Raw genomic sequence first — 12295 nt, 5'->3', positions numbered from 1 at the left:
TCCACTGACGGGCCAAAATCGCGTGCGAGTGAATGCTGGAATCCATTAACATGTGTGCGTAAAAAAATACGCAATGCATACGCACTGCAGACGGAGTATGTCTGTGCTTTACATATACGTTGACATTCCATGTCCATTATTGTGAAACCCGCGAGACACAACAAAAACACAGCAGCGATCACAGCGTCCAGCATTCTCCTGTTGTTAAAGTTGTTCTTCTGTCGACCGGCTTATGTCACTTCCTAGTACACAATGTCTGTGCGAATGCAACCCTTGAAATGGTACTGGAAAATAGTTTGCGCAAAATCATCCCAGTACTTTAGTGCTGTACATTTATTTCTGGAGCTAAAGTGGTGCAAACGGCCCTAATGATGACATTAAATGCCTTGATGGAAAATCTCTGTTACTGCCCACCCATTCCGTAAGCATTAGTATTACATCTGCGTATATTTTTATAGTCCATATAGTACTGGCTAGAGATACTGGCTCTATTTCCACGCCAACTGTAATTATTTCTGTGATTTCCAGCTCCCCTGTTTGTCAGATTTTGAGCTGTGGTTAGATGCGTGAGCTCCAGGTTTGCAGACTTGGTGAAGATATATAAGAGGTTCAGTTAATGTAGTGGATTATTGTCATATCCTGAACTTGTCACAGGGTCAGAGTCTGACGTACAGTAAACCATTGTCACCCCCCGTCAAGTGGTCTTCCATTACTGCTCGCCTCCCATTATCTTATCCCTGATTTCCAGCTGGCTAATCTGTTTCCATGAATACCTCCCAGAATAGTATGAGAACAGCACATTTTATTATTTTATTTTTATAAAGTTTGAATATAAGCTATAAAGTTGCCAGTTGATTTTGTCTTTTCAAGGCATGATGAGTTCTGGTAGTTTTAGTTTTATCTTAAAATGGTGTTGTATTTTAGAAACCGTTACAAGCCTTTTCAGGAGACACAAAAGAAAGTGGAAGAAAGGGAACATCAAACACAGCTATGATCGCTTTTTCATTGACTTCCCACTGCTTTAAAGACTTTTGTGCGATAGCAACGCTCCCTGTGAACAGAACTGACTTCCTCCTGTTTTTGTTTGATGGCTTCAAATCTATGAAACGGAGAATCACAGAGCATTTTTTCCCTCAAACTGTGTCTTTTTCTTTCCCTTGTTTCTGCTGTCCTCCATGAGTTTCCCTGGGTTCATTGCTTTGTGCATTATCCAATCTGTCACTGTTAGAAAAAGACATAGTATTTGAAATCAGCATACTGATGCTTTAGCCAGCTTTCCCTTTTTTCTATAGTTTATGGACAGGAAAATCTGCAAGAAAAATGCAAATTCTGCAATGAGCACCAACCCATTATTTGTAGGGTGACCATATGCGCCGTTCATACAGGACACGTCCCAGCCAGGATTTTAATATTGCCTAAAATATCCAGGTTTTGGCTATTTGCACTGTGCAGGTTGATCGTTGTGATACATTCATGAGAGCTATAACGAGCAGAGCAGACGGCTCCTTATGCTTTTGAATCGCTTACGTGTATATTCGTTCGTTTGACTTGAAGGATTGTGGCGCACTTTGTTTTTGTTTTTTTTTTGGATTTGTGCGCAGCGACGCTTCAAGTCAATCGAATGAACAAACACGTGCGCATATTTGCATAGCTTTGATTGTTCCCTCTAGATCTCACCTTCTCACACGCAGCCCCACGATTGGTCGACTATGTACAATACCTGCATGTTATTGGTCAAGCTGCTCTGGATGTTTAAGGCATTATTAAACTTCTGGCTGGGGCGTGTCCTGTATGAACGGTGCATATGGTCACCCTAATTATTTGCCATCCCAAAGAGGCACAAAATCACTCTCACTAACTTTTTCATTAACTGTTCCCTCCTGGTGGAATGACCTGCCCAATTAAATCTAAATGGCCGAGTCCTTAGCCATCTTCAAGAAACGCCTAAAAATATGTATCTTCAATCTTTTATTTCACGCTCAAAGTTTAGCCCTCTCTATTCTAATTCTATTTTACCTATTTGTTTTCATTTTTTATATAAAAAAAACCCATGACCCTTTATCACTTGCAATCTCTATTCGTTTTCTAACTGCTTGTTTTTATATATATATATATAGCCAATATATCTGTCTATCTCTGATACCATGTCAGATTTTATTACATCCCATGAAAAAAGTAGGTAGTACTTATATGGGCTCGCCAAACCAAGGGAAAAAAGAGCCTTACACAGCCCGGGGCTAATCAGATTTCTCTGCCCGAGTCGCTGTCCTCATTACACAGCTGCTGTTGCAGCCATTATAATAGTTTAGTTTTGGTTTTTAATGGCATTTAATTCAGAAATATGATTGAAACATTTTATGTTTGTTAAATTCAAGTTGGTTTGTTTTTTAAATAGCCTACAAGCACAGATTACAGTCATAATATTTTACGACAATGAAATCATGTTACATTGCATGGAGTAAAATTTAATATATTACACCTGTATACTCCGCCAAAATATATATAAAAAATTGTATGTGGCAGCTGTCATTCTTCACATTTCACGTTTGTATTAAATTGTTCTGTTTTTTTTTTCAACATGCACTCAAATATTAATTTGTTATTACTTTCGTGCTTCAAATATTAAACTGGAAAATATATTTTACTCACATGCCTCATGAAAGGAGAATATCTCACTAGAGATTAAAGAGCGTAAAAAACATTCATTGTTTGTATTTTATCTTAAAATTGACAGAAGCCTGAGGCTTTATGTTATAATAAAAGTAACAAAGCCCAGAGCTTAATGCGATTAAAACATTACATATTATTTCCAAGCATTTATACCTTAATTAAAGGCTAGTGAATAGTCACATAAAGTTATTTAGTTTATAAAAATCAACATAACAGAGTCAAATTTTTAAATGGTTTAAAGAAATTGTATGGTTATCAAACCAGTGGAATATTACATTTTATTCCTTCAACAAATAACGAATCATTTTAATGCAGCTAGCTCGTAATCACGACTTAATAAGTGGGAAACAGGAAGCTTCTCGCTCAGCACAATGGAGTACATCGTTCTGTTAACTTTGTGGTTCATTATTTTGAGTCTTTTGGGACACGGTGACACAGAAGAAGAAGAACCTCTCACAGCATATTGCTTTATAAATCTATTGCATTTGCTGCTCAGAAATGTGTAATCATGCTACACGTATCAGCAGTTCCCTGCTTCGGCCTGTTTACCGCTCACACTGCATGCATACCGCACTAATTAAACTGAACTGTGCTGTGGTCCACTTCTTCCAACCAACAGCATCCGAGCGCGGCACGGAGCAATCACAGTCAACCGATCCGGGCTTTGGGGGTAAGACGCGCTCGGGCATGGTTCGCATCCTTAGAAAATAGTCGCACAGCCTAATCGATAATCGCTCATTAAATCGACTAATCGAATATTCGAAAATCATGACCTGGCCAATCAGAGCACACCTCGCTTTTCAGAACGTTGAGTTTTGTAAAAATCTACACATTTCAGAAAGGTGGGGCATAGAGGAGAAACAGTAATGTACAGTATGTGGAAAATAATGTGTAATGAAACACTTTTCATTAACACATTTCATTACACCAAATACATAAAATAATGTTCTTCTTAGCAAAATCAAATGACCCCTTTAATATTGCATATTGTAATATTGAGCCACCCAAAATAACCACAAGGAAAATGTACTACTTTACTGCGACAGCCCTATATTTTGTTTGTTTATCTTGTTTTTTATTTTGTTTTGTTCCAGCCAATCAGATTCAGCCAGGTCAAGGCAGGTCTTGCCATTTTAGTACACAATATGATTTAGGTAAAACGTGAACACTGTTGTTTGTGGATGAGATCCCTCTTTGGGGTTTCCAGCCTGCATCTTTTTGGTTAAAAGCCCAATTATTACCTTCACTGCTACCATTTGGAGCATGTGGTTGTGCTGTCCTTGTTTGAAGAACTCAATGATAACCTTGACAACTGGCCAGCTGGACCAATTAAATTCAATTAAATTCAATAAACACACTGTTCAGTTCACTTCTACTGTAATCTCAGAAATGCATTACATCACAGAAGAACGGAAATCTGCCATTAACCTTGTGTTTTGTTCTCAGAGTGGGTAGCGACTGATTTCATTAAATCTCTGTAGGTGATTTTCCTCATCGCAGATTCTGAGCTCTATGCTGGGGGCTCAGATTTGTTACACATGTAGAGATAATTGATTCAGCAGAAGTGATTTCATTGGCACGTCTCGGTGGTCGTTGGTGTTGGAGACACAATGCAGAAAGCACACTTACTTAGCTCTGTGTGTGCTGGCTCGCGTACTCACATCTGTGTTTGTGTATGTTGCTAAGCTCCTACCTCCACAGGTTGCTGACTCATTAAGTCACTGTTTGCTAGTGTGACCTCATGAGAGATTGCGGTTGTGTTGCCGTCAGGTTTAAGTTCACAATGGACAATCTTAACGAATATGTTTGATGGTTAATTTCATTGTTCTTGAAGTCCCATCATGGAATCAAGCAGTTCTTCTCCCGTTACTGACATCTCTCTTTGTGGTTGAATGCATATCAGAGCTTGTTTTTGTGTTTTAATGGTGCTAACAGCTTGTTTGAAACTGATACTCTACTGGAAAAGGTCTGAGCTTTTGGCGTAATTATGCAGCGCACGGTTGCATAATTAGGTTCTGGATTTTCCAAATGTGAATTTCCAGGCTTGGCCGATATGTCGTATATTAGACTGTCATGACGGCTTTAGTATTGGCGCTTAGATGTTTCTTAGATGAGTTTTCATGTTTGTGTTTTGGAGATTTAGCAAGTCAGATTGATGTTTATTCAATGGTGTTGTTGCCAAATACACATTGTTAAATGCTATTTTAAAAGCTTTTCCATTCCCGTTCAGTCAGTCAGTCACATCATGTGAGCGAGACAGAGGATCCACACGATTTTCGGAAGTTTGGCATGCTATTCAGAGATGGCTTCTGTGTTTCGATGCAAAATTAAGTGTACAAAGCATGATGGACTGGGAAAGATGTGAACTTCTGCTGTCAGAGGCCCCATTAATGATGTTTTCTAGGGTCACTGGTCATGAGTGATGCTCACCCTATTTTAGGTGCCCCGAGTTGATTTGTTTTTGGCATTGTAGACCATTCGCAATGCTGCGCTTGGTTGACTTAATTGTTTCCGTCCAGTTTCTCCAATCTCAAACCAACTGGAACATGATTTATTTGTAATTTTTTTTTTTACGTTACTATTTTTGTTTTCTTGTTATTTTTGCAGGAACTCTCTAGTTGTGGCTGGAACAAGAAGGAGAAACACAGTTCAGCACCCAACGCTGTTGCCTTCACACGACGCTTTAACCAGGTAAACTGCAGACACTATTTGTTGTTGCCCCATTAATTGGATATAGACAGTGATTAACTGTAGACTTGCAGCTGAGGAGGTTGAAATACACAAAACTGGAGAATTGTCCAAAAATAGCTGTGCTGCTTGATATTTTAGCAGAAACTGTGATTTATTTTTATTTTTTTCCGGGTTCTTTGATGAATAAAAACTTTTTTTAAATATATATTTTTTCATAACAATGTAAAAGTCATTGCAATCACTTTTGATCAATTTAATTATTTATTTTCTTTTTAAGAAATGTCTTTTCCTTTTACCCCAAACGTTTGAGCAGTAAAATGTGGTTTCTGAAACATACTTTTAAATAAAAATGTAAATTAAAAAAGGCTTAACCGGACAAGCACAATACATTTTTAAACAGTAGCTTTTTATGTAACTTTTTTAAAATATACTTTTCCATTCAAAATGATGCTCGAATATGTGTGTGGTCAGCCAGTTTACTATGACAGGAAACATGTTTATTGTTTCTGTGGCCACATGTATTGGAGAGTTGGTTTGTTTTAAATAAAAACTTCAAATCCTACAAACCGGAAAATAAGGTTTCCAAGTGGTTTGTGTTAGAGATTGGGCATTAAAGTGGAGAAAAGTGTTGGTCGAGGTAAATGTTGGGGTCACGAGGGGTGGAGGCCTCTCTAGTTGCTCAGCTTCCAAGGGCTGGCATGCTTGTAATGCGCTGGCTGAGCATGTTTGCGAATGAGTATGTTTCTGGCCAAAATCTCTTGACTTTATTGCCTCGGATTGGCTAAGTTGGAAAATGACGTCGCCACCAAGGTTCTTGTTAAAAGAATTTGGACTCTAATCATGCTAACACAACACGTTGTGATTTAATGTCACAGTCACTCCGGATGAATAAGACAAGTGGGAAACCAAACCTACATTTACATTTTGGCCCCACTATGAGCAGGTGATATCAATGTTTGAAAAGCTTATCACCGAACTGAGGCCTGTGCGAAGATGTTGGATGCACACCACTAGGGCAGGGAAACATTGACTTGATCCAGTTGGCCTTTGAAGAAATATGTGGCCTCCTCTGAGTGTGTACAAATTTCTGTGTGCAATCGTTGCTTCATAATTGACAAAAGCTGACAGTGCGTAACCAGAAGGGAATGATTATTGAAGCTTATATGCAATGCAGAAGTTGTTTTTTGCACCTCTCCACTTTAAGACTTAAACACACCCTCACAGACACAGACTTTCTCCCCTGATAATATGGCTAGCACTCTGTAATAAATATGAGAATATCAGTGAGGAATTCGTGTTCTGTGGAAACTTCTCTCAATATACATTGTGAAAACGGTTAAAGCGACTGTTCGGGAACCCACATGCACTCGCCTGCCAACACAAATGTACTTTCTGAAGGATGATACTTGGAAAGGCAAGAACAAAATGTCCTAAAAAGACTGGAACGTATTGTCCAAAGGATACTGAACTGTATGTGTCTCTGAACTACAAGTATAACTGAACTATAACTATTTGAATGATTCAAGACTCACTCCTACAGGAAGTCTTGTTTTGTTCCTAAATGAATCGGCGCTTTTGACCAAATTAGTTGAGTGACTATTTCAATGACTTACTTCAGTCACTAGTTTAGTTTTATCATTCATACTGAACTCTTAATTATATGAACTAATGTCACTGAACTGTATGTGTTTATATTAGTGCTTTCGGAATTAGCAAAATAATGCAACCGATTACTTTTTTCAGTTTAACGTGTTAAAAACGTTCTTCACTTTAATCACTTTTTCTCTTGACAGGAAAAGCATTTATTTTATAAGCACATCATATGGAAGATTTTCAGACATGTACTCCAGCTTCACCTCAACGCCAGGTGTGGGGTCAAACGAGCACCGGTGCGCGCTGTAGCCTTTATAATTTCATATTAAAGCGTTAAATAAACTATGTGCATGCAATGTCGTGATCAGTTGCTGTAAGTCACTAAGTTACTAAAAAGGTGGAATAAAGCTGCCTTAAAACCATTTATGTTATTAGAACAATAATTTTAAGATTTAATGTGAAATATTTGCAATATAAAAGTTTATTTTAAAACTTTGATGTTAGGTGGGATTTTCAGAATTTTCGCAATTATTTTCAGAAACAAAATGTAGGTTTTTTTTTTTTTATAATCTGTTGACAGCACTAGTTTTTAATCTTTCAAGGCTACAGTGGGGCTTTGTGTGTTTTTGTAAAACCAGTAGTCTAGTTGAAAAACAGTTGTTAATGTAATTCATTATGTATACGTTTGTCATCATTCAAGTGATGGTTTCATCATCATTTAAAGGGATAGTTCACCCAAAAATGTTGGTAACCGAAAAATGATAGCCTTCTTTAGTGTGGAAAACAATACTATGGTTCCTTTTGTCTTTGTATTTTTACTAAGTATAAAAGAATGAAACTCATATAGGTTTGGAATGACATGTGGTTGATTGAATGATGTCCACTTTTTGGTGAACTTTCGTTTTAATAGTATAATGATTATATAACGTGCGGTATGAAGTATGATAATTAGTAGTGTGCCTTTATTCAGTGGTTAGTTAACACTAGTTTTGTCATCATTAGTTGATATGTGCGGTTAGTTGATCATCAATACTTTACTCATCATTAAAGGAACACATCACTATTTTTGAAAATAGGCTCATTTTCCAATTCCCCTAGAGTAAACAGTTGAGTTTTACCGTTTTTGAATCCATTCAGCCGATTTCCAGATCTGGACCTTGATCGTAGTAATTACATCACTGTCTATGGGACGGTCAGAGAGCTCTCAGATTTCTTCAAAAATATCTTAATTTGTGTTCTGAAACTGAACGGAGGTCTTTTGGGTTTGGAACGACATGAATGTGAGTAATTAATGACGATTTTGGGTGAACTATCCCTTTAAATAAACTGATCATGTAGTAAGCTAATCATCATGTAGTCGGTTGGTAGTTACTGATCTTTGTTTTTATTTTATTTTTCTCAACTGGAGCAGGTTAATCAAAGCCATTGACAGTTGTCTGGTTCGGTTGTCTTGTATAACTCATTGTCATTGTGTAAAATCAAATGTTAATGTTGTTTATATGACTATAAACACTGGTAAAGCACTCTTTCCATAAATATACATTCTTTTTTCTCTCTTGCTAGACCTTGTGCTCCCCACTTCAAAGACTCCCAAATTAAAATGTTTGGTCTGTCATGTACAAACATGCAGTGTATTCATATTATATTTACTCTTATGTCCTAAATACAGCAAATAATGGAAGCAAACTCGGGTATAAAAATACACTTATGCAAACACACGCATACAGACAGACCCTAAAGATTACCCATGGACAGATGTAAAAAATTAGGCACATATGGGTATCTTTTACCAGGGGATATTTGCATAAGGTCTGTTTTTTTTTTTCAGTCCTACCCCCATTTCTTTCTCTCTTTCGTTCTCTCTTTTTTCTTTCTTTCTTTCTTTCTTTCTTTCTTTCTTTCTTTCTTTCTTTCTTTCTTTCTTTCTTTCTTTCTTTCTTTCTTTCTTTCTTTCTTTCTTTCTTTCTTTCTTTGTCATGTTTTCCTTGACAGAGCATGGAGATGAAATGTTATCTAATGGAGTATGTGGAGGAAAGACTAGAGGCATGACTAGAGGCTCAAAATCTGACTCCGAAATTGATTTCCTCTTTGTGTAATGCAGGTGCAGGTGTGTGTAATGCAGCAGCTGCTGTGAATGTGTGCTCATGTGTGAGACGGAGTTTTCTCACTGTGTATTTGTGTTCGAGTCTGCAGTACCATGCTGCTTTTTCTCTTCATTAGTCATTAGAGTTAAATTCCTTCCACTGGTTTGAGGCGTTCCGGCTTCATCCAAAGACGCCGTCTCACAACAACAAACAGGGAAACACACAGTAGGGGAGATGGTGAAACAATGACCTCACTGTGTGTGCGTCCCAGCATCAGACATGTGGGGAGGGATGGGGAAAGAGGGATCACGGGAAGGAAAGGTCTGGAAAATCAACAGGAGGAATGGAAATGGGGGTTGAGGTTTGAAGGAGATGAAGAGTGATGTTTCAACAATCCATGTCTGCAGTTGCGTAACGTCTGAAGTTTAAAATACAATGTTTCTTCTTGTCTCTTGGCTTCTCATCTCCTCTCAATATCTTTTTTTCACATGAACATTTACATTTTCCAGTCCCACCATGTTGGGGATAAATGTAGTGTTGCCTATATATTGACTATAGCAGTATTGATTAATTGTGAATATGCATTTGTTTTTATGGTTTTGTCTAATGTTAGGTGAGTTTCTGGGTGGTGAGGGAGATTCTTCATGCTCAAACTCTGAAGATCAGGGCAGAAGTGTTGAGCCTCTATATCAGAACAGCAAAGGTAAAAAAAACAACAACAAAAAACACTCCATACAGCACACGTGTACTACTTAAAGGGGTCATATGATGCTGCTAAAAAGAACATTATTTTGTGTATTTGATGTAATTAAATGTATTTATGCGGTTTAAGGTTCAAAGATTTTCCTTATACTGTACATTATTGTTTCTCCACTGTGCCCCTCCTTTCTGAAACACATTTTTACAAAGCTCATCTTCCTGAAAAGCGAGGTCTGCTCTGATTGGTCAGCTATCCAGTGTATTGTGATTGGCTGAATGCCTCAAGCGTTTGACGGAAATGTTCAACCCCTTAACATACTGTGATGCATGTCCCGGTCAGAACATCAGCGCAACGAGACAATAACAATAAAACCCATTACAAACAAGGCAATTGTTGCATCCAGTGAGGACATGATTATTGATTATAATGACTTATACTGTCTTTTTACGCATTGCATTGCATCGCGCCATGTAAACATAAAACCATGTCTGTATTTGTGTTCGGAGAAACGACAAACAGCAAGCATAACACACTCCAAAGAGAAAGGGAAATCTGAAATTGCATTAAATGACCTCTTTAAGTGATTATGCTAGTTGCTAACTTTTCTCTCTTCTTGCAGAAACTGTGTGACATGAATAATCTCCATGCAGTGATGGCAGTAGTATCTGCTTTACAGAGCGCCCCCATCTTCAGGCTCACCAAGACCTGGGCTGTGAGTTATTAAATATATTAATTATTCATATTTTGCATGTTAGTTTTTACTTTGCTAAAACCTTTTTTTATATATATTAGAAAATTATTTGCATATTTAAACACGTTTTAATATTTTCTTTTTATTTATTAATTTAAATTTTTTTTTTTTTTTTTTTCAAAGCATTGTGTGTGTTTTTGGATCAGTTGGGTTCTCGGTTCACTCAATTATCTTTTTGTCCAACCCAGCTTCTATGCGTGTCCAGATTTCTCGGTTTTCATGTGTGTTTATAGGTTGTGAGATTATCCAGGTCTCCAACATGCTCTCAGTCAGTTATTGATGAGAGCTGGAAACTGCAAACAAATGAATCACCGTGAAACCTTGAGCTGTTTCTTTCCAATACTTAGACTGATGAATAACAAGGAACTCTGTTTAGCTTTTCCCCTTTCAGTCTTTACTGGAATTAAATTGTGCATTTAATTTCTCAAACATGATACCCTCATATGAACACACTCCACAGTGCTAGGGATTTTTGTTCCCCTGAAATTAATTCAAATACAATACAATGATGGTACTTGAGTGAATATTTTTTTTTATCTTTCTAGCTAATAATTGTTAATGATATCCTTATGAACTGACTATGAACTGTTTCTTTAAAGATCATTAGCTTGCAAAACCTAAAGCTAATAGTGGGGTTTCCCCAACACTCATCTGTTTCTACTATAAAATAGGGCAAAAATCATAAAACAGACACCTGTTCCTCTGTGTTTTTTTTTTTTTTTACTTCACAGCGTGTTTGCTCACAAATCATTCTGTAGACGAGCATCTGCGCTGCACTTGGGTTTCTGACATTTATTAGCATTAGCAACTTCAAGTTTCCCAGTTATTTTTATTTTTTATCTTTTGGACAATTACAAAACCACCAAAGAACCACCGGGAACACCCAAGCAACCTCACAGAATGCTCTAAAACACCCCAAACACCTGAGACCTGGCAACCACTCACAAAACTCCAGCAACACATGTGATTCTGAACATTTTAGAAGCCACAAGACAATGCTTTGGCAGCCACCAGCAATTTGGTGGGGCCTTTTGCATGTGCAAGCAGTATATGTTTGTATTTTGAGGGGTACTATGGTTACTATGGTAAACCTTTATAAGGATCAGGCTATCCAGCATCTCGGCGTATCTGTCTTTTCTTTGGAAACATTTTCTTGTCTTGTCTTCAGTCTCAGCCAACATCCCCCTCCTCCAGCCTGTCTCTAGTGCACCATTTTCTAGTCTTTTACGTAACTGTATTCCTCTCCCCTGCTCTTTCTGTCAGATGCGTGTTTTCCATGGCTTCTCAGACTAGCACACACTCCTATATAGTGGGCCCTGAACACACTTCTGTGTGGCTATTTTTGTAATTTATTAAAATATTTTCCCTTTTATAAATTGTGTTATCCAGTATGATTTTAGAATAATCCAAATTAGCATCTTGTTCTTCAATGGAAATTTGACTTTTTGCACAGATGACTTTTCATGATCAGTTTCCTTCCAAGTATTTTTTTGGTGAAAAATGTTTTTAGTTATTATAAAGCATGCTAAAAATATTGGTAGCACTTTATTTTGAGAAGTGTGGAGAGCATTACAAGAGCGAGAGAGAGAGAGAGAGAGAGTGCGCGTGTGTGCGCTAGAGGTCAAATCGGGTGGCTCTTAATTTGGTTAGGTTTGTTTGAATTTATTGTGCGGTACTCTGGGTTTCATTTCAGCGCTATCAGCTTTTCCTTTGTTTGCAGAGCTCTAATTTAATCTGATCTCTGTTTGCTGTCTTCGTTTCTCCACACTTTTATTTTTGCTGAGAACATTACTAAACACTAAACAT

At 37.5% G+C, this 12295-nt stretch overlaps 1 protein-coding gene across 3 annotated transcripts in view; it reads left to right on the top strand.

Moving 5' to 3' along the window:
* The window catches only part of LOC113121152 (ras-specific guanine nucleotide-releasing factor RalGPS2-like), a 112767-nt gene that overhangs the window by 54965 nt on the left and 45507 nt on the right, over positions 1–12295 (top strand). For all 3 annotated transcript variants that reach the window (XM_026291415.1, XM_026291413.1, XM_026291416.1), the window contains exons 6-8: positions 5278–5361; positions 9652–9741; positions 10358–10450. In XM_026291415.1, the coding sequence (XP_026147200.1) occupies positions 5278–5361; positions 9652–9741; positions 10358–10450 (267 nt within the window). The remainder of the gene's footprint in view (positions 1–5277; positions 5362–9651; positions 9742–10357; positions 10451–12295) is intronic.

Source organism: Carassius auratus, chromosome 20 (assembly GCF_003368295.1).
Source record: "Carassius auratus strain Wakin chromosome 20, ASM336829v1, whole genome shotgun sequence".
Classification (NCBI taxonomy): Eukaryota; Metazoa; Chordata; class Actinopteri; order Cypriniformes; family Cyprinidae; genus Carassius; species Carassius auratus.
The sequence above is the reverse complement of the archived record's forward strand: the minus strand, read 5'-3'. Positions and strand labels throughout refer to the sequence as shown.